The sequence below is a fragment of the Gracilinanus agilis genome, chromosome 3 (assembly GCF_016433145.1).
Source record: "Gracilinanus agilis isolate LMUSP501 chromosome 3, AgileGrace, whole genome shotgun sequence".
NCBI lineage: Eukaryota > Metazoa > Chordata > Mammalia > Didelphimorphia > Didelphidae > Gracilinanus > Gracilinanus agilis.
The window spans coordinates 522,257,002-522,280,142 of NC_058132.1; the positions used below are offsets into that span (position 1 = coordinate 522,257,002).

The 23,141-nt window shown below is 37.2% G+C and overlaps 1 protein-coding gene across 1 annotated transcript in view; it reads right to left on the reverse strand.

Annotated features, from left to right (window-relative positions):
* The window catches only part of ITGBL1 (integrin subunit beta like 1), a 248,268-nt gene that overhangs the window by 43,407 nt on the left and 181,720 nt on the right, over positions 1–23,141 (reverse strand). The window contains exon 5 of the mRNA XM_044669342.1: positions 826–942. Coding sequence (XP_044525277.1) covers positions 826–942 — 117 coding nt within the window. The remainder of the gene's footprint in view (positions 1–825; positions 943–23,141) is intronic.

Genomic DNA, 23,141 nt, shown 5'->3' on the forward strand with positions numbered 1-23,141 from the left:
TGGTAAGGGTGGGCAATGGGGGTCAAGTGACTTGCCCAGGGTCACACAGCTGGGAAGTGGCTGAGGCCGGGTTTGAACCTAGGACCTCCTGTCTCTAGGCCTGACTCTCACTCCACTGATCTACCCAGCTGCCCCCTTATGGAAACAGGTTTTGAACAAAAATACATGTATATCCAGTGGAACTGCTTGTAAGCTCTAAGAAGGGAGAATAAAGGGGAGGATTATGAATCATGTAACCATGGAAAAATATTCTAAATAAAATTAAAAAACACTCTACTGCACCATCTATCTAGCGCCATCTATTTCAAGGAGCATTTTTTTTTCCTTTTTCTTGAAACAGGAATGCTTTAAAATAACATCCCTTAAAAACCTATTATATGTTGGTGCATAGAGCTCAGAATTTTTTGTATAAAGTAATGTCTTCCAGTTAAAATGAAAATTCAAGCTAGTTTTCATGAAACTAGCTATAGGACAAAGATATGGTTTCATGATAATAATAATAATAATAATTTAGTAATAACTTAGCTAACATTTATATAGAGCTTACTCTGTACCAGGGACTACATTAAACACTTTATAATTTTTATCTCATTTGATCCTCACAACATCCCTGAGAGGTAGAGTTTGCTCCTATTATCTGCATTTTACAGGTGAGGAAATTTCAGCCAAAAAAAATGGCCCATGGTCATATAGCTAATAAGTGTCTGAGAAAGGATTTGAACTCAAGTTTTCCTGGTTCTCTTTCCATTGCACCACCCAGCTGCTCCAAGTAATACACGAAAGGCAAAATAAGCATTTGTCTTTGGGGGGCTAGACAATACACACCTCCACAGACAGTCCCATCCAAGTCTTCACACTTCCGATCATCACATTCACAGGTCTTGCCATAAACTCTGCTATCTCCTGGAGGGTAGCAGGTACACTGGCCACACTCACATTTCCCTGGGGAGACAAAATGAAGGAAAAAGAAGGCATAATTACTTCACAGCTTCATAACAACTTAAGGGAGTTGAGAAAAGGAAGGAGGAAAACCAAACAAAGCAACCTGGATCAATTCTATTTCTGCCAATACTTCAGTATCTACATTCTGTCTTTGTCCTTGCTAAAGATAAAGTTCAAGCACAAGCTTTAAAGAGAACAGATACAGAAGTTGTATGATATTTCTGATGGACTACTCACCCCAGAGAGACATCTACCATTATCTTTTTCATTGAACATTCACTTACAAAGATAATTCAGTTCAGTCAGACATCTCTTGTCACAGACTTAATTAAAAAGAGCAAGTAAGGTCATAGTTTCAACTCAATCGTGTGGCATTTCACATCTGGCAATAAATTTCAAAGGAGTTGATGGATTTTTATTGAGCAGTGCAACACTAAAAGGATAGCCTGATGAACCCAGAATTTGATTTGTGACTCAGCCTGCCACCTTAAAATTCTTGTTGGTAAATAATATTTTCAAATTAATATCTCTTCTGTGGTTACTTCTACAATTCAAAGACCTACTAGTTAGAGCAAAAAAAAATAGTGTGCCTCATAACATGTTCTTAACAATTAAGCACTAAAAAGAAGAGGTTGTCATTTATTCTTGGTATAAATAGAGCAGCTAGGTGGCACAGTGGACAGAGCAATAGGCTTGGAATTAAGAAGGTGTCTCTTCCAGAATTTAAATCTGGCTTCAGATGCTTGTTAGCTGGGTGACTCTGGGCAAGTCATTTAAGCCTGTTTGCCTCAGTTTCCTCATCTATAAAATTAGCTGGAGGAGGAAACAGCACACCACTCTAATATCTTTACCAAGAAATCCCGAAATGGGACATGAAGAGTTGGGCACAACTAAAAAATGACTGAACAATGACAACAGCAACAAAATAGAAAACATGAAAATACTGGGATATAGAAAATCATATAAATGAGTTTTTTAAAAAAAAACTAGTATTATGTACCAATAAGAAGCTACAATGGAAAAGAAAGATAACTCCTCTGATATCCATGTCACTTCCAGCCTTCTTGTGTCTCTATCACACTTTTCCACCCTTCTCCTGAACCCTATGCAACCAGCATTCTCTTGTTAACAAATTGTCTTTCACATCAGATTTGTGCCAGGAAATTATTCTGCATTTTTTTTATTTATATGGGTTCAATTTGCTTTTCTGTAATGAAATGTAAGGGCATCAGTGTGGCTGAGTGGATAGAGTGCCAGGTCTGAAGTTGGAAAGACTCATCTTTCTGAATTTAAATTGGCTTCAGATACTTACTAGCATTATGGACTCTGGGCAAGTCACTTAACCTGTTTGTCTCAGTTTTCTCACTCATAAAATAAGCTGTAGAAAGAAATGGCAAGCCACTCTAGTATCTTTGCTAAGGAAACCCCAAATGGAGTCATGAAGTCAGATATGGCTGAAAATGACTGAACAACAAAAATGTAATGCTGTCTCCTTGAGAGTAGGGATAATTTCATTCTAAATACTACCCATATACATTATAAATACTATTTGTGTCTATGTGGTGGCTGGCACAGTGTCTTTCAAATAGTAGGTGCATAATAAGTGCTTGTTAAATTCAAAGGAATCTGAGAAAGTGGTACTGGGTTTCCTAAAACAACTGTGGTTTGGAGAACTCTCACAGTCTGTTATTAGATCAACCACCATAATTACAGGAAGTAATTAAATAAATAAAATAAAAGTAATTTGTGTAAATTGTTTTTATTATTATTTTTATATTTATATAAGTGTATATATAATATATTTTATTTATATTATAATGTATGTTTATTAATATAGCATATACATTTATATAAATTATTATAAATTATATATTTTAATAGCACATGTTTATATAGTATTTAATATTTATATAAATCATATGATTCATATAAATAAATATCAAATAAATGAAATAAATAAATGAATGAATGAATGAATGGATTAGATTTAAAAAAAAACATTATCCTAGGCTCCTTTATGATTGTTTCTACTTTCTTTTGTAAATTTTCTGATGTTTATGAAACCTCATTAAAGGGCCTCAGTTTGGTAGAATTGTTGAGAGAAAACAAAGACAATGTTTTAATAACTGTATCTTTACAATAAAAAAATAAAGCTATCTTACCATCTGATAATCAGAGTCAAAGCAATGACAAAGTTAATTAAATGGGTTAATTGACCAATATATTTGAAAAGAATATCTCAATAAAACACTAATTTCATTAGACAAATGTGTATTTGAAACAAAATTATTAATATACAACAAATTAAATTATTATCCATATGTAAGGCATAATTTAATGATGTCAATAAGACACAGATATTGTCTTCAAACAGGTTACCTCCCCAGAACATGGCAATGGCAGTCTAGCAAGGCACACAGGAAGATAGATGGAATTGTGGAATCCAGCACTGATTAGAGGCTACTCAGTAGTTCAACAGAGTCCAGATCCTGTAGTAAGGAAGGTCTGAGCTTAGTTCAGCTTTAGCACAGTTGACACACATGGGCTTTTCTAAGCTCTTCAGTTGTTAGTGCTATCCCTCTCCTCAAAGTGACTTCCATTTACTTTGCAAAAAAATTGTATTTATTTGTTAACACCTTTCCCCAACCCTCAGTGGAACAGAACCTATTTAAGGTTACGATGGCTTGCTGTCTATCTTTATAACCTTGGTGCTTAACACTAAGGCTTGCTAATAGTAAGAAATTCTTCCTAAATGAATGAACTCTGTTGAGCCCTCAAGCATAGAGGAAATATTCACTTTTGAGCTCATAGAAAGCCATGAATAAGAAAATTATAATTTCTTTCATTCAGGATGGATAAGGAGTATCTATCCCATCAAAGACTTTTAAATTCCTCATAATTTACAGTACTACTCTGGTGACATTCACAGCATCAAAAAAGGATTTCTGGTTTGCTCTTTCACATTGAGAGGACTCCATGTGCCATTACTCTTTCCCATCTTATAGATACTTCACCACATGGGTACTGTCCCCCTTTCTAGCAGATTTTATAAATGATATTTCCCTGCTTCTGTGTCCCAGATGCTCCATCACTTCCCTGTGTCTCCTTTTTCTGTTCCTCACTGCATTGTATCTCTTCCCCCCAATAGATGATGCCAGTTTTCAGACACAGGGACAGTGGAAGGATTCTAATATGCACTGGCTTTTATGCCCAAGGCTCAATGCTTCTTAAAATGTCTTTTGTTTTACATCCAGTGGCCACCTTCACCTCCTTCCACACACACCTAGAGACTCAAGGTCTCCCTCAGATAGTGGGGTAAACACTATCATTCACTTATAGAACAGGATTTTCCTAGTCTTCTTTCTCTAGGTCAGTTGATGATGTTGTTTCTGTCTCATTTACTTCCTCTCATTCGCAATTTATGAATGGTGTGTCCTTTAATCTTTTAGAATTCCTTGTGAATTTGGGGAAGATTCAGAAATAACTCCTATTCTCTTTCCATTTGCCTTTACAGCTCCCACAAATCACTGCCTTCCCAGTATCTAATATTCAGTAGATTTTTATTAAGTTTTATTGAATTGAACTAATGTTGCCAGCAACTAGTTGGTATTATACAAATTAGCCTGAGCTGCTTCTCTTTCCTGGTCAAAAAAAAAAAAAAAAGGAGAGCCAAAGAAAAAGCAGAGCCAGCTTTATCCTATTCATTGCACTGAAAGAAAGATGTTTAAAGAACCAATTATATTGGCTATTTTTTGCTGGAGATCTAGCAAATCTTGGTAGATGTAAATACATACCAAATTCACATGCATACACACACATATGTGTGTATATGTACATATAATATATACATACACATGTATACACACACACACATACCTCACACACTCCTAACCCCAACTGTTAAAATTAAAGCCACTTTTTCAGATTTTTAAATCTTCTAGTCAATGTATTACTGGCCTTGAGTAATTCTATAGCTGACCCAACATTCATCTGTCTTAAGCTTTGGTTCAGAAAATTTAAACCTCATGCTCAGGTAAAATCATTCTCATCTGCTTTTCACTTCTTAAGTTTTAATTTCTTTAAATATTTACTGATTTGATCTTCTTTCTTTCTTCTTTGAGCCAACCTTCTTTCTTGGATTGACTCTCTTCTTGGAATTCACTCTCCATTAGACTCAACTTCCCAAGACTGAGTTCAGGGCTTGCTTTTATGGTGACTTCTTAAATCTTGCCCTCTTCACAGGGGCCAATCACAGTTTCCAAATTGCCTAGCACTGCCCTTGGGGCAGTGTTTTGGGGAACTCATTTGCAACTTCTAGGGGTGAATACTCATCAAAAGGGTTCGCTTTCTGAGGGTGTGAACAAGTTTCTGACTGAGTTAGAAAAAAAGCTGGAACTTTCCAAGTATCTTGCTGGCTTTTCACTTAGCACTAGGTAGGATGTAAATTCACTAGGTACTTTGTGAGCTCTTCCACACAGTTCAAGCCTGTGTTGATTCAAAGTTATTACCAACCAAAGTGTTGATTCCAACTAGGTGAAGAGAACAAAGGATTCCCTTTTCACAAGTGTGAACTCAAAGAGAACGAAGAATTCCCTTTTACAATCCCCCCTGTGATTCTTTGGAAAACTAGTCTCCTCAGTGAATCGTTTTACATAATTAGAAACTACAATAGTTAGAGATAAGAGGGAAATGAAAGATAGGAAGAAAGAGAACAAATCAATGTTTGCTAGGCCCATTGACAATAAGCCAATTGGGGGGCAATCCCATTTGACATACAAGTTTACATTCAAAATGTCTTTTTCTACATTCAAAGTCTTGATCTTGAAAGTGTTCTCCAGCACCATGATTCAAAAATATTAATTCTATGGCACTAACTTGTTTGCTGTCTTTTTTTCTTTTTGTGTCATTATTATTCTTGGACCATTTAGAATTATAGTAGGTTCTTCTATTTCCTCTGTGTCTTTGATTTTGATTGTTGTCATTTTTGAAGAAATCAATTTGTTGTTTGAATCTACAGAAACAGATAATGTGACCAAGCCGACCACACAGGTAACAACAAGGGGATGAAGATTTGGTTTTTTGGGTGTTGGTTGTAGGTTGCTTGTATTGATTTTGGCTCTTACTGGTTTGGATGGCAAAATTTTTCACCTTTTCGATTTCTTTCTCTCTCCTTACTTGCTTTAATTGCCTTTTTAAATCCACTATCATTTCGTCCTTGTCAGATTCAGTTTGTCTAGCTATTCTTGCCTCTTTTTGTTTTGAGTCATGAAGGTAAGCTAATGTTGCCTTACATCCTCCAGTGGAAGTGATTCCCACTGTGGACAACTTTGCCTAAAGTAATTTTGTTTTGGGATTGAGGTTCCCTTTACAAACTGCCTATGGATGTGGTCTATGGTATCCTGGGCATCTGTATCGCGCAGACCAAGAATTGTCTCTGCTACCTCGATCACCCTATCAAGAAAGCTACTTGGGTGCTCTTCTTCCCCTTGTTTTAGTTTTTCAAACTTTTGCCACGAGTTTGGTCTTTTTGCGTGGATTCTCATTGCCTCAAGTAAGTCTGTCCTATACCACATTAGGTATCTCAGATTGGCATGCTGAGTGAAATCTAAGTCCTGATGGACTAGTGGCCAAGATTCTAAATTCGGGTTCATTCTTGTTTCATTGAGGAATTTTTCCTTTTCTGAGGAAGAATAAAATTCACCTAAAAGAAATTCCACATCATCAAAACTAGAATTAAATAATGTGAACACCCTTTTGAGTTCCTTGATGCTTTTGAATGGTTTCTCGAAGAATTTGGGAAAACGTCTCTTTAGGACTTCCATGTCACTTGGGTTGAATGCTTTGTATGTCTTCACATGCACCACCCTCTCCCCTGGTTACACAATGGTTCTGTCCACAATTGGTAACAGAGAGACTACAGTGTTTGTGATTGGTTGTTTGTTAGAGGTGGTATTGCTTCCTAAATACTTTGATTCCACAATCTCCAGTTGGAGGATTGTGTGCTTATCTAATTCCCTTCCTTCTCTTATTTGTTTTAATACTTGGAACAGTAGTTTGATGTTTTCTAACAGTTCCCCAGAATGAGCATCATTTTTAGCTGAAGTTGCCTTGAAGTAGTGCCACAGGTGAGTGATCCTAGAGATCACTAGAAATTGCCAAAGAGATAGAATTATGGCAATAGCAGTAGTTATGAAACATATACATTCGGCAAGGGTTAGGGCATACCATTTGTAGTAGTCATGGATGTCAAAAACTTGTTGCACAAAACTAGGGACTTTCACAAACCAGAAATTGATAAGACCTTGCATAAACAACCATGCCATTATATAGACACTGGATAGGATAAATGTTATCCTAGCCAGATTCATCTTGGGTGTCTCAGAAGATTTTTAGGTATTCACTAATTTTGCTCGCCAAATTGTAATAAAAGGGTAATAAAGAAAAGGTAATATGGGGGTTTGGTACTCTGGTGGGAAGGAGGGTGCAATAGTGGATTGAGTTGGTAAGGAGAGATGTAAGGGGATGGCTGAGTTTAGGGAAATAGAGGACAAGGTAGTATAATGAACAGTAAGGAGAGGTAATTAGGTAATTAGGGGAGGCAGCTGCAACAGGGAGACACTCAGACTAGAGACAGAGGTTACTGGGGGAGGAAGGCTGGACTCTTCTAGGGAAAATGGTATTTCTATAGACACAAAGGTTAGGGCCAGTCAGAAGTGGTTTGAATCTGACTAGAGGGCTTTCTAGTCAGTTTCTCAAGTCCACAAAGGAGTCCCAAGGCTCTTCCCTGTCAGTGAAACTGAAGTGTTTCCAGGAGCAAGTATAGAGACAACTACTTCCTCCCAAGATGGACGCCTCCAGCTTCCCTCAAGAAAACAAAGAGAATAGTTCCTTCCCTCTTTCAACCCTCACTTATTGTTGAGCCAATGATTTAGCAAATAGTTTGATTAGGTAACAAGGGGGTTATTAAAGTTTCAGGGTTGATTATAAAGGAGAGAAGGTTACAGAGTTTCTCTAACAGCTGCTAAGGAGAAGCTCAAGGTGGGGGAGGGTCACAAGAATGGCTTGGACTGAGAGAGAGCCTGCTCTCTCTCAGCCAGGGAAGTTTGGCTGCCCTTGAGGTTAGGGAGTACTAAAACAATAAAGCAAGGCATAGTTTGTTTCAAGGGTAAGCCCTACTTGTCTATGGGGAACTAAATCTTCAAAGTCTAATTGCTACAACCCAAAAATCCACCCTTCTCCCAAAGCCCACAGGAAAAATCAGGAAGATAATAGGGGAATGATATAGGGAATATCAGGGAAGGTCCAGAGAAGTTAGCTAAGCTCCAAATATCCAAAGACAAAAGCACAGATTCAAGGCAAGGTTTCAGCCCAAAGGCAGAGCCCAGTTCGCCCCTCTGCTCTTCACAAGCTTCTGGGACCAACTGCCACTTTGTCAGAGTTCTAAGGCTGGCTAACTGCCAGAAGTTCTACAGTTAGGTTTTGCAGGGTAAATGCCTTGATTGCATCTCTGCATTACATCATCTAGCTCTCATATCCATACATTACTACTGAGAAAACCATAACTTTAACTACATGGACCTTTATTGGCATGGTAAAGTCTCTGCTTTTTAGTATGCTGCCTAGATTTGTCATAGTTTTCCTTCCAAAAAGCATCCATCTCTTCATTTCAAAACTATAGTTGCAATTTGCAGTGATCTTTGAGCCCAATAATATAAAATCAACACTGCTTCCATTTCTTCTCTATCTATTTACCAGGAAGTAATGGAACCAGTTGCTATGACTTTAGTAATTTTTTTAATGTTAACTTTCAAGATGGCTTTTACATTCTCCTCAAAAGACTTCTTAATTTTTCTTCATTTTCTGCCATCAGAGTGATATCATCTGTTTAACTGAGATTGTTGACATTTCTCTAGGCATTTTGGCTTTTGATTCATCCTGCCTGGTATGTTTCATGATGACAGTATATAAGGTAAACAAATAAGCTAAATAAATATAACCTTGTCATACTCCTTTCCCTATCTTAAAACAATCAGATATTCCATAGTCAGTTCTAACTGTTGCTTCTCAACCCCCATATAGGCTCCCCGGAACCCAAGGAAGATGAATCAGCACTCCCATTTTTTAAAGATTTGCCACATCTTGTTGTGGTTCACAGTCAAAGGTATCAGTGTAATCAATGAAGCAGAAGTAAATCCCACCCCCCACTCCTGCCAGGAACTCCCTTGTTGTTTTTTCCCATTATTCAAAAAATGTTAGCAATTTGGTCTCTAATTCCTCTGCCTCTTTGAAAATCAGCCTGTACTTTTGCTAATTCTCAGTTCACATATTACTCATAGCTAGCATTTATATAGTGCTTAAACTTTTGCAAAGTGCTTTACAAGTATTATCTCATTTAAAATTTAAAAGTCTTAGGTTTAATTAGCATACATAAAGTGAGCTATATTTATAGGGCATAAAAATATCCCATGTGCCTATACTGCCCTCAATTTCATGTCCAGGACTTTTAAATTTTTCTAAATGCTTTCTAAGTTCCATCTAGTAGGACTATCCTCACTCTACCCTTACAAGAGTCACTTAGAGTTGCTAGTGATTACCAGATTGGGTCCTGATAACTCATATCCCCTGTAATATGTCCCCAGTAAGAAAACATGGTACTCTACTGCTAGTGCTAACATGGAGCTAATTAAGCACCCTACTGTTTTCTTTTCTTAAATTGTCTCCTCCAAGAGGCATCTATAGATATTGAGTATCATTCTTTGGAGTATGACAAGAAACTTCCCCTCATTCTCTATGAGGACAGTCTCATGCTTATTACAAAGCATCAAAGGCTCATTGATCACTTTCTTTCTTTGCTTCATATTTTTCCACCCTCAAACTTCTTCACACTATTTAGGAATCCTTTTCAAAGGTTCACTTCATGGCCCATTTTATGCTATACCTTCTCTACATGGAATGTTATCACCTCCAACTCTTTTCCACTGGTGACCTGGACTTTCATAAGAGGATGTTTATGGCTTATGTCACCAAAAACTATACCATACCACTTCTTTGCCTTTTTCTCTATGTTCATTACCTCTATTTAGTACACCCTTTTCTATCTCTCCTTTATGTGTTGTCTTCTTCCACTAAAATGTCAGCTCCTGAAGGTCAAGGACTGTCTTGACCATTTCTGTTTCAGTACCCATCCTTCCAAATTATTTATTACTGAACTGTGCTTTTTTAAAAATAACACCATATATTTGTTAGCTTTGAGATGTGTTATGCTCATTTATAGGGATAAAATTATATATAAGGTAAGAAGATTATAAAACAAAGGCTAAGGAAGCACATTTTAAAAATAACTTTTGAAAAGGACATACACAGGTGCACATTCTTCTAAACTTCCTCTTTATTACGCAGATTTTTTTTTGGCAAATAAGTATCCCAAATTCTCTTTGGATTCATCTTAGCCTTTGATCTGAAAAGAGCTTTTCAATTTTTGTAACAAATTCAATATTTGAGATGTTTATAGCCAAGTGACATCAAACTTGTAGTTTGAGTCAAAAAATTATTAGAGATCTCTCTCAATATGATCAAGGCACTATGCTAGACACTAAGCATATAAAGATGTTAAAAAGGCCCCAAACTCAAGAAGATGACATTCTTGTAGAGAGGGAGAAAGAGAATACAACCTGGAATATAAATATAAATAAAATATATACAAAATAATTTCAACAGGAGAAAGCCAACAACTAGAAGGATTATGAAAGATTGTTTTTTTCTCAATTAGATACAATTTTTAAACATTCTTTTTTTTCTTTAGTTTTGAGTTTCAAGTTCTTTTTCTCCTTACCTCTCCTTATCCCTCCTAGAGACAGCAAGCAATTTGATAAAAACTTACATGGGTAGTGATACAAAACATATTTCAATATTAACTATGTTGTAAAAGGAAATACAGGACAATTAAAAAAACAAGAAAAATAAATAAAGTAAAAAAGTATGCTTTCATCTGCATTCAAATTCTATCAGCAATTTCTCTGGAAATGAATAGTATTTTTTCATCATAATCCTTTAGAATCCTCTTGGGTCATTGAGTTGCTGAGAATAGTTAAGGCTTTCACAGTTGATTATTATACAATATTGTTGTTATTCTGTACAACTTTCTCCTTGTTCTGCTCACTTCACTTTGTTTCAGTTCACATATATCTTGCCAGATTTTCATGAAACCATCCTAGTTAGTCATTTCTTATAGCAAAATAGTATTTCATCAAAATCATATACCACAGGCTGTTCAACCATTTCCCAGTTGATGGGCATCCCCTCAGTTTCCAATTCTTTGCTACCACAAAACAGCTGTTATGAATATTTTTCTATAAATGGGCACTTTTCCTTTTCCTTTGATTTCTACAGGATATAGATCTACTAGTGGTTTTGCTGGTACAAGGGTATGCATAATTTTAGAGACCTCTGGGTATAGTTCCAAATTGTTCTCCACAATAATTGGATCATTTTACACGTCTACCAATAGTGCATTAGTGCCCCAGTTTTTCCAGATCCTTTCCAACATTTGTCATTTTCTTTTTCAACAATATTGGCCAAGCTGATGTGAGATGGTATCTCAGAGTGGTTAATTTGAATTCCTCTAACCAACTGCAAAAGACAGGAGTGACTCACATTATAAAGGGTTTTGAACATTATTCAGAGGATTTTAGAGTTGATTCTGGAGGCATTGGATCATTGAGGTTTATTTTGGTAATATGATCAGACATGAACTGAAGAAATTCAGTTTAAACAGTTGTCAAGGATGAACTGGTGTGATATCACATGAGTCAGGGGAAACAATCAGCAGAACATTGCAATAGTCCAAGCCTGAGGTGATAAGGGACACCATAGTGGTCACAGTGTCAGAGGAATGAGGTACATGAGAGATGTTACCAAAGTAAAAAAAAAGAGAGAGAGAGAAAGGTTTCAATTGAATGATGAGACTGGAAGCAAAACTGTAGAGATTTAAGAAGAGAATGAGAAGGAAAAGAAGTTAAGACATCAATTGCAGTTGTCCTTAAGGAGGTTAGTCAGCAAAAAGGAGAAGAAATATACAATAATGGATAGAAAGGAAAGATAGATCAAGTAACTTTTTTTTTAGTTCTTTTTTTTAAACCTTCTGTCTTAGAATTAATACCGTGTTATTGGTTGCAAGGCAGAAGGGCCAGGCAATGGGGGTTAAGTGACTTACTCAACGTCACACAGCTGGGAAGTGTCTGGGGTCAGATTTGAATCCAGGACCTCTCAACTCTAGACCTGGCTTTCAATCCACTGAACTACCCAGTTGCCCCGCAACTTTTTTTTTTTTAACATCATATCACTTCTTTTTTTGAAGATGAGAGAGATATAAATGCTTCTATATGTATATAGAGGCAGTAGGGACATAGTCTAAACATACATACATCTATACATACAGATATACATGTCTGTTTATATGTGTAGGCATTAGAGGTGTAGACAAGGAGAGATTAAATATGGATGAAAGTGGGGATGATAGAAGGACAATCTTCTAGAGAAATAGGAAAGAATAGAGTCACTAGGGCATATAGGAAGGTTTGCTTAATTAAAAGAATAAACGTCACTTCTTCAGGTGATACAGGGGTCAGGGAGGAGAGAGAGAATGACAGAATATATTTTAGTGGTGTGAGATTAGGAAAATGAGGTGGAGAAACAATGATTCAGAAAAGCAGGGAATAAACCTAACAAAACATGACAAAATATACAAATTAAATTTAACTTATGGATTTCTGTAGAAGGAATTAATTATAATGATAGAGAATGCCAGGACAACGTTCTTGATGCTCCTATATGGTTGTAACTATTTATGGATTTGAAGTCAAAATATCCAAATCTGAATCTTGCCTCAGTCACTTACTATCTTTGTGCCTCTTGAGGAATCACAATCTCTCATCCTCCATTTTCTTATCTTATTCTCCATTTTCTATAAAACGAGGAAAATAGGACCCACTTGACGGAGTTGCAGTGAGGGCCAAATGAGATATGTAAAGTGATTAGCAAAACTTAAAGTTCTACATACTGCAACTGTTATTTATTACATTATTGTTACGGTTATAATTATCATTATTTAGCTACCATGGAAAAGAGTTCCGATGTCTGTTACCATGTTTTTGCTCCTATATAATTTGGTGGTTTTGAGGCATCATGGCCAAAAAAGTAATGAATGGTGACCAACTTCCTGGAGAGAAATATCTTCTTGTTTAGCTAGCCTGCTTCTCAGACAGAAGACTCAGTCTGCCACTGGGATGGTGCTCTAAGCATTACTAGTATCAACCTTCTGAACTTGCTCACCTGTACCACATAGAGTAGGAGCAAGTGGATGACTCAAAGAATAATACAGACATCCCTCATGGGTGCAGTTCAACCGCAGCATATTCAAATAACAACCCATTGCCCAAAATTAGCATAAGGGAAATAAATGGAATCCTAAAAATTCTTGGAGTAATTTTAAACTATGAAAACTTAAACTGATTAAAGCTTAAAATGGCACTAAGGCTTTTGGGACACACTGGTTAAAACTAGAAAAATATAATAATAAAAAAAGTGGGATGGTCATGTAACAAGTGTGCATGATAGATAGCTCCAATGGTATCTGTAGAAAGTGAAAGTCCCACACAGTGGCCTCTGTAATGTTAAATGATACCTTGGGAAGGAAAGGTTGTCTATGGAAGGATATGGACAAAAAATGGATGAATAAGAAGTTTCTATCTCAGAGAGAATGCCTGAAATACAGAGAATTCCTGAAAAAGTCTTTTAATCACCTTGGAGAACTAACAAAGTATGTGGTATAAGTAAATCTTTACATTTAAACCTTGGATTAAGTAATTGTTTGGGAGTTCTCAATAGCTCTTTAAAAAATACATAGAAAAAAAAGCCCAATGAATTATAAATATAAAATATAAAATCATAACCAGTTCTTAATGGATCCTATTTGCAAATTCTCATGTTTCCAAAGTGAAAAGAAATAATAAAATAATAAAGCTTCCATTAAAAGAAAGAGATTTCATGTAATCTCCATAATTACCTAAAAGTTTAAAGATACTAAAATTTACTCTGTAAGAAATGTCTGTTTGATGTTGTCAACAGTGTCTTTCAAGTAATTATAAACAAAATTCCACTATTTCAATGCAAGTAAGAGATAGTCCCTCTGTGAATGCACATTTTCTGTTATAGGACAAAACAGTACAACTGAATTATAGGATGAAATGAAAAGAAGTAGCTCTGGGAGCCATCTAAGATTTTCATCAAATGAAGATTACATGGACTATGTTTTTAGAAACTGAAAGGTCAAAATTTTATTATACTGGTTCGTTAGTTTTCACCTCTTATCGGCAGTTCTCAACTGCTTCCTGTATAAGATCTAATTTAACTCCTTCATAACATCTACTCTCACAGGATTTCAAATTAAAAGAAGAATCTATATTAGTACAGCAATTCCCCATTTTAAATCTACCAGCATTGATTGTAAAGCTTTGAATGATGCCTACTACATCCAACTGGGAAGATATCCAAAAGCAATTTCAAAGGCCATAAATTAATTATCTACAAAAACCACCAAGATATTGAAAACTACTTCCTAAAACCAAAAGAAAATATTATTTCACTTCATTATTATAAATCAATAGGACCTTTCCTAGGCTAAAATCATAGTAACAAAGACTGTTTTCTTCTCTCCTCATTATCTCTTGGCATATTATCACATTCTCTTGATTCCTAAGATATGGAACTCTTAAATCCCAGGGAAGCCTTCTCTCTCAAACTCTGTGCATTTCTTTCTGCTTTTCCCTGTCTCTTCAAAATGTTTCATGACCTTGATCATCTTAAACCAATATTTAGGAAAGTGTTAATAGCCTAATGCCATATCTATCCCTTTATAAGTCTCTTCCACCATAAACAATCCTAAAAATCCTCTTTTTTCATAATGAAGTGCACTTGGGTTATCATTCAACACATATTTATTGAGCCTTCAGTATGTATCAGGCACTGTGTTATATACTAAGGACATAAAAAGAAAAAATAGCGCCAAAGTTATCACCATCTAAAATCTTAATTTTTTCTAGGGAATTCAACATGTATACAACAGCAGCCTGGCATAGTAGATAGGGAACTGGCATCTAAGGCATGAAAACATGAGTTCAAGTCCCATTACTGACACACATGGTCAGTAGGCCTCAACCTCTTAATGCCTGTTCTATTCTCTAAGCCTATTAAAGTATAAAAAAAGGAGGATGATACACTGCCAAAAGGAAATTCCTCACTGAGGAGTTCCCTATAACAATAAAATCATAAGCAATCCTTATCTTTATCTCTATTCAAAGAAAAGTTGGAAGGAAAACATCTATAATTCTTTGTTATTAGGTATTATAATTCAGTTGTGTTTTCGGATTCTGGGAAGATGGCGGCTTAGATGGAGCAAAAATTCAGACCTCCTCACCCTTCCACACTGAGATAAAAATCAAAATGCTTCGAGGGGAAAGAAAACCAAATCTAATAACAGGACAGAGCTGGGGGATCCTACTGCTGCACAGCTCAAGAAGTATGCCAAGAAAAAAAAAAGGCCTGAATCCTTGAACTGTTAGGTTTGAGGGTAAGGAAGAAGGGGAATCCCAGGACCCTTCCCCCACATGCTGCATGGAGTCTCAGAGGCTTCTGGAATGACTGGGCAGGTAAACACACTAGTCTGGAGAGAGAGCCTTGCTGGTGCCTGGCTCAGGGCATTGAACACAGACACAGGGAGGTGGCTAGAAGAGAAATGCAGAGAGGGCACCCTAGATGCAGTGAAAATGCTCTGTCCTACCCCCTCCCCTTCTCTAGAGGTTTTAGTCTCAGAGCACATCAAGCCCTACAGATCAATTCCATCTGGGCTTAATCACATCAATAAGACAGATAAGAAGTCTTCAGAGGGCAGGGAAACTCCAACACCCCTTCACCATAGACTGTAGAGAAAGTAGCTACAAACTACTATTGCTAGCTGGAGAAGATTTTACATCAAAGCTCATTAAAACCATCTGCTTAAACTAATCAGCCACAAGAGCAGAGAGGCACAGAAGGGAAAGAAGGAAAAAATATGAGTAAACAACAGAAAAAGAAAAAATAAATTACAATTGGCAGCTTCTTTCCAGGAAGTAAACTAAGAGCAAATGAAATAGAAGAACAAGGAACTCCAAGCAAAACCAAACAAACTTCAGCGAATTGGACACAGGCTTTGGAAGATCTCAAAATTCAATTAACTCAAGAACTCAAAAAACAATCAAGAGAGGCTGAAGTCAATTGGAAAAAGGAAATATATAAACTAAAACAAGAAAATAGTGTCTTGAAAGCCAACATTGACCAGCCTGAAAACAAAATAAAGATGGTGAAAGATGACCTACAAAGAAAATCAGACCAGAAGAAGAAGGTTGACCAAAAAGCCAGGGAAGAAAGTCAATCTTTAAAAATCAGAATCCAGCAACTAGAAGCAAATGACTTCTCATGGAAGGCTCTTCAGACAAGATGACACCTGTATTCATTCATTCATTCAATAAATATTTATTAAGCACCAACTCTGTGGCAGGTGCTATGCTAAGCACTGAGGTTTTAGAAAGAAGGTCCCTGTCCTTAAGGGACTTACAACCTAAAGGGAGAGACAACATGCAAACAGAAATATACACATATATAAAGTAAGTAATGCATAAGATAACTAGGAAATGATTTGAAAGGGGAAAACATTGGAATTAATAGTTAGGAAAGACTTTCTATAGAAAGTGTGACTCTTGTTGGGATTAAAGGAAGCTATGGGCATCAGTAACAGGGAAGGAGGAAGAGAGTTAAGCTTTAAAGTAAATTAAGAATTCATGAAGAGGCATAGATGAAAAGCAATTTCTTTCAAAGCGTGGGGATGGTTTGTGTGAATGCCTGGGAAGGAAGGCAATAGAAGTTCAGGTCCAGTTTTTCTGGAAAAGAAACATGAAGGCCAATGTTTTGACACTAATCTTAAAAGTAAGTTGCAGCAGATGGTGAAAGGCCCTAAATGCTGGGCTTAGGAGTCTACATATTACTTATGTGATGAGGAGCCATTAAGGATTTTTAAGCATGGGAAAGATATGGGTAGATTTGTACATCAGGGAGATTATGCTGTCAATTATATAGATGATTAGTTGGAGAAAGTGGTGACTGGTAGCAGAGATCAGATTAGCAGACTTTAACAACAGTCCTCAGTATAGGTATTTAGGACCTAGTCTTGTTGGTGGCCATCTGAGTGGAGATAGCGGGTACTAATGTGTTCTACCTGCTGATAGTATCTTAGCACTGTAAAGGTGGGGCAACAGGGATGCTAATTATTATTAAATATAACCTAAATGGTTTGTGGGTCCACACTGGGTTGAAGGAGAGACAGGACCAATCAGGATAGGGAGACCAGGGTTCACTGTTTTAACTGACACAGGAATGGCCCAATGGTCACCCAGCTCACCCTAGGCCAGGATCTCTGGAACCAGCAGGCAAGGTAAAAGTTTGTACAGTTTTAATTGGGGAAATAATAATGAAGGATGGGAATAAGGGATTTCTACACTTGAAAACCTAAGGGCAAAACACAGGGGCAGGGAAGGACTTAACTACTCTATCCTAATTGACCTAAGCTAGGCAGGGCCCAAAGGAGCAGTACTGGAGTCACAGGGAAGGTTTCCTTCAAACCTGGTTCCATCCAGGTTTGGTCAGCATAGCTAAAGGGCAATTGGGGTCTCATGGTAATCCAAGAATGGTCACTGGATGCCAAGAGCCAACTCCACAAGGTGATCCAAGGTACCCAGGTAGGGAGAGTGAGTTTGAAATGCTGTCTACCAGATCCCAAACCACTTCCCCACTTGGAGCAGCTCTGCAGGTCTTGTCCACTTGCTGAAAGCCTTCACCTCTCAGGATCCCAGGGAATCAGATGCAGTTTTTCCCTAACTCTGAGATCTCCCAGGGTTAGCAACAGTTATGTCCAACCACTAATGGAGTCCCTCTCTCAGAGCACAAAACCATTTCCTGCTCCTTCATTCCATCTTGGAATTCTCCCGCCCTTCCTGCTAGATCCAACACTAACACTAATTAATCTTCCTCACGACAGCACTTAGCTTTGATCGTCTTCCAACTACAGATGTGGTCTGTCAATGAGCCCATGCTAAAAGTTTTTAAATTATGGTAATACCTAATAGAATGAATACTTGAATACTTTTCTGTCATTACCTTGAAAACATCACTCCATGAAAGGGAATAGAGCAGGATCTAAAGGGGATAACAGAGGAAGGGCAATATAAAGTTAGTAATCATAATGCTTAATGTGAATGGGATGAATTCACCCATTAAACGGAAGTAGATAGCTGAGTGGATTAAAAACCAGAATCCTACTATATGTTGTTTATAAGAAACACATTTGAGGGAAGGTGGCACACACAAATTCAAGGTAAAAGGCTGGAGCAGAATATATTATGCATCTTCTAAGGTAAAAAAAAAAAAAAAAAAAAAAAAAAAAAAAGCAGGAGTAGCAATCATGATACCAGACAAAGTCAAAGTAGAAATTGATCTGATTAAAAGAGATATGGAAGGAACTTATATTTTGTTAAAAGGTACTATAGAGGGCAGCTGGGTAGCTCAGTGGATTGAGAGTCAGGCCTAGAGACAGGAGGTCCTAGGTTCAAATCCGGCCTCAGACACTTTCCAGCTGTGTGACCCTGGGCAAGTCACTTGACCCCCATTGCCCACCCTTACCATTCTTCCACCTATGAGACAATACACAGAAGTTAAGGGTTTAAAAATGTAAAAAAAAAAGGTACTATAAACAATGAAGTAATATAATTACTAAATATGCATTAAATGGTATAGCATCTAGATTTCTAAAGGAAAAATTGAAGGAGTTCAAGGAAGAAATAGATAGTAAGACTATACTAATGTAGGATCTTAACAGTCCCTTCTCCGAACTAAATAAATTGAACCAAAAAATAAATAAGAAAGAAAAAAGGGAAGTAAATGAAATACTAAAAAAAATTAGAGTTAATAGATATCTGTAGAAAACTGACCAGAGATAAAAAGGAATATACCTTCTTCTTAGCAGTACATGGTACATATATAAAGCTTGACAATGTACTAGGGCATAAAAATGTTGCAAACAAATGCAGAAAAGCAGAAATAATAAATGCCATTTTTTCAGATCATAATGCAGTAAAAATTATAATTAACAAGGGTCAATGGAAAGGCAAATTTAAAGTTTTTTGGAAATTTAAAAATCTAATTCTTCAAAACAGGTGGGTCAAAGAAGAAGTCATAGAAACAATTACAGACTTCACTAAAGATAATGACAGGAAGGAGACATCATATCAAAACCTATGTGATATAGTTAAAGCACTACTCAGGGGAAAATTTATATCACTGAGTGCCTATACCAACCAAATAAAGAAGTAGGAGATCAATGAATTGAGCTTGCAACTTAAAAAACTAGAAAAAGAACAAATTAAAAATTCCCAGATAAAAGCTAAATTGGAGATCTTAAAAATTAAAGGAGAAATTAATAAAATTGAAAGTAAAAGAACTATTGAACTAATAAATAAGAATAGAAGCTGGTACTTTTAAAAAACAAATAAAATAGATAAAGTACTAGTCAATCTAATAAAAATAAGAAAGAAGAAAATCAAATTAACAGTATCAAAAATGAAAGGGACAATCTCACCTCTAATGAAGAGGAAATTAAGGCAATTATTAAGAACTACTTTGCTCAATTATATGACAATCTACTTTCCTACCAGTAGCAATGCAATGACCCAGGATAGTCCAGAGGAACTTAGGAGAAAGAATGTTATACACATCCAGAGCAACAATTGTGGAACCAGAAATGCATTAGAAAATTATATGATCAACCATATAGTGCGATGGGGATGTGATTAGGGTTTTGATGTTAAAGAATTGTTCTACTCCAAATATGAATAACATGGAAATAGGTTTTGAGCAATGATACTTGTATAACCCAGTGGAATTGCTTGTCAGCTTTGGGAGGGTAAAGGAGAAAGAGAGAGGAACAACATGAATCATGTGATCATGGAAAAATATTCTAAATAAAAATTTAAAATTTAAAAAAAAGTTTATAATACCTAAAAAAAGAAAAAAAGAAAATGTCACTCCAGAAAAGACATCTAGAACTTCATGAAATATTATGATTTTCAATATCTCGACCCAAAGGACTGTGTAATATGGACACTTGAAATAATGTGTCAAGCAAGGTAGCTATGAGGTACATATAGAATAATGAGCTTGTCTCAACACAGAGCAGCATCTCATCATTTCTGGGGCAAGGAGAGATGATAGAAATGATCTCATTCCAACTCTTCATTGTCATGTTGAAAAGATAGGCCCAGACAGGAGAAGTAATTTTCCCAAGGTCACATATATAGGGAGTTTCAGAATGTTTGTCAGATCTTAAAGATAGAATAAAGCAGTGTTAAGATCTCAGGATTTAGTGTCAGTGGGCTGGTCCTCAAGCTAGCTCTGCCAATTGCTGATTCTGTGACACTGACCTAGTTACCTGTCACTGGATTTGTTTTCTTACCTGTAAAAAGTAGTTGGACTAGGTAACCCTTAAAGTCCTTTCTAATTTTAAGCCCAAAACCTTAAGCCTTCTTCTTCCAAATCTAAGGTTCCTTCCAAACAATTAAAAAATTCTTCCTACTACATTAATATTTTATATTGTTATTTTGAAAGTGCCCTTTAGGCCATATAAAATAACTACATTCTATAGGGCGGGAAACTAACTTTATAGTCACATGTTAAATATTTGAACTGTGATAGGGTACATGGAAAGGTATTTTGTCCTCTATCAAAAAAGTGGTTATTTAGTGTGTGTGTGTGTGTGTGTGTGTGTGTGTGTGTGTGTGTTTGAGCATTGAGTGTACTTGTTCCTAGGGTTATCTTCAGAGGTATCTGAGGATTCAGAGGCTGAGAAAGTGTTGTTTGGGATAGGAAGAGCTTAGATGTGGAGGCCAAAGATGTGGGTTTGAATTCTACCCAGCTATTGCTTCCTGCCTGTATAACCCTGGGCATATCACTCATACTCTCTGGGTTTTAGATTCCTTATCTGTAAATGAAGAGTTTGAATGAGATGATTCCTTCCTTCCTGATCCTGTGAAGGGTCCCCAGTGGAGTACGAACCTGGGAATCCCCATGGGACAGTTGGAGATCTGAGGATCTTCCTTGCACCTGAATGGTCTACAAATATTTTATTTCATTCCAATCCTGAACCCAAACTACCAGATTGAAATGAGTGAGGCATGGCACCAAACCACATTTTTGGCGTCTTAAGATTTTAGCTTTCACATAAAAGGAGAATTGATAAGAAAAAGATGGGATAGTGACTTCTGAGCCCCTAAAAGCTGGAGCTAAAAAAGATATGACCATCAACTTCACCTAGAAGGAGTGGGGGCTGTTGGAATCTCCTCAAAAGAATCTGTTCAGGATGCTGGAAAACTAATAAGAATTTTGTATTCCTTCCAGTTTCCAAACCAGCTCTGATCTTCTGTCTAGAGAGAAGCACCAAGAAGATATACCTTGATTCCATTATTCAGAGAAATAGTTGTGAAATCAAAATTTCAACCCCCAACCAAGTATTTCTATGGGAGCATCATCAAAAGAGAGAATCACATTTCCGGGTTAAGATGGCGGCAGAGTAAGAAGCAGCTCTTAACCTCTCCTGACCGAAACATACAAAACTCCTCAAGGGGACATAAAAACAAGTCCAGACGAAGGGAGGAACCCCACAACAGGGCACAGCGTGGAAGGTACGTGGAATCGAGACATTTCCAGGCTAAAAAGGGCTCTCACTCACTCAATCGCGAGCTGAGCAACCGCCTCACCCCCAACCCCTCCACACTCACCTATAGCTCCGAACCCAGCTAAAAAGAAATAGAGCAAGTTTGGGGCACCCATCGAGTCATCAGCAGCTCCGGGACCTGTTCCTGACAGCAGCAAGACTTAGGACCCCATTAAGTCAAAAAAAAAGCACGCGAAATCTGAGCGCGCGCGCCGGAGCAGGACGCTGGGCGCAGAGAGCCGGCTGAGTAGAGGCGTGGGTGGAGGCAGAACTAAGCCTAAGTGGGGAACCAGTGCAGACGGGTATACGACTGTGGAAACAGCGCCCTGAGACTTGTAAAGAAACCTCCAGCAGAGGATCAAGCAAGAGGGCCCACCAGGGGGCTTGACCTTGGAAAAAACCAGAATTCAGACCTCAGGAGCCAATAGATTGGGAACAGACACTGAGCCCGAGGATAAAGCTGAGAAGCTGCTGGGCTAATGATGGCTACTCAGCATCAGGAGGTTCAGAAGAGAAAGAATAATAACAAAAAGAAGAAGTCTTTAACACTCGACAGCTTTTACACAGAGAAAATCCAGACAACCGAGCAAACAGAGGAGGAGAACAAACAAGCATCCGGACCCTCCTCAAATAAGGAAAACTCCTCACAAGCTATGGAAGAGTTCAAAACTGAGATTCTGAGGAAAATGGAAGAGATCTGGCAAGAAAATAACAGTTTAAAAGGTAGAATCTTGCAATTGGAAAGTGAGGCTCAGAAATCAAATGAACTGATAAGCAAATTGAACACCAGAAATGACAAGATTGAAAAGGAATACCAAAAGATTATAGCCGAAAACCAAAAGATTATAGCCGATAACCAGTCCCTAAAGGCTAGAGTCGAGCAATTAGAAACCAATGATCTCTCAAGACAACAAGAACAAATAAAACAAAGTCAAAAGACTGAAAAAATAGAAGGAAATATGAAATATCTCAATGAGAGAGTGACAGACCAAGAAAACCGGTCTAGAAGAGACAATTTGAGAATAATTGGTCTTCCAGAAAACCCAGAAATTAATAGAAACCTGGACTCCGTACTAAAAGAAATTATTCAGCAAAATTGCCCTGAAGTCCTACAACAAGAGGGCAATATAGACATCGAAAGGATCCATAGAACACCCACCATATTCGACCCAGAGAAGAAAGAAGGGAAGTCAATCAAGGGAGGGGATAAGGGACAGGGTCTTAATAGCAAACCGCTGGTCTTTAAGGAAATAGCTTAAGGAGAAGGGGTAGAATTGGGGGAGGATTTGAAAATGTCAGCAAATGCACAACTGATGATTATAACTCTGAATGTGAATGGGATGAACTC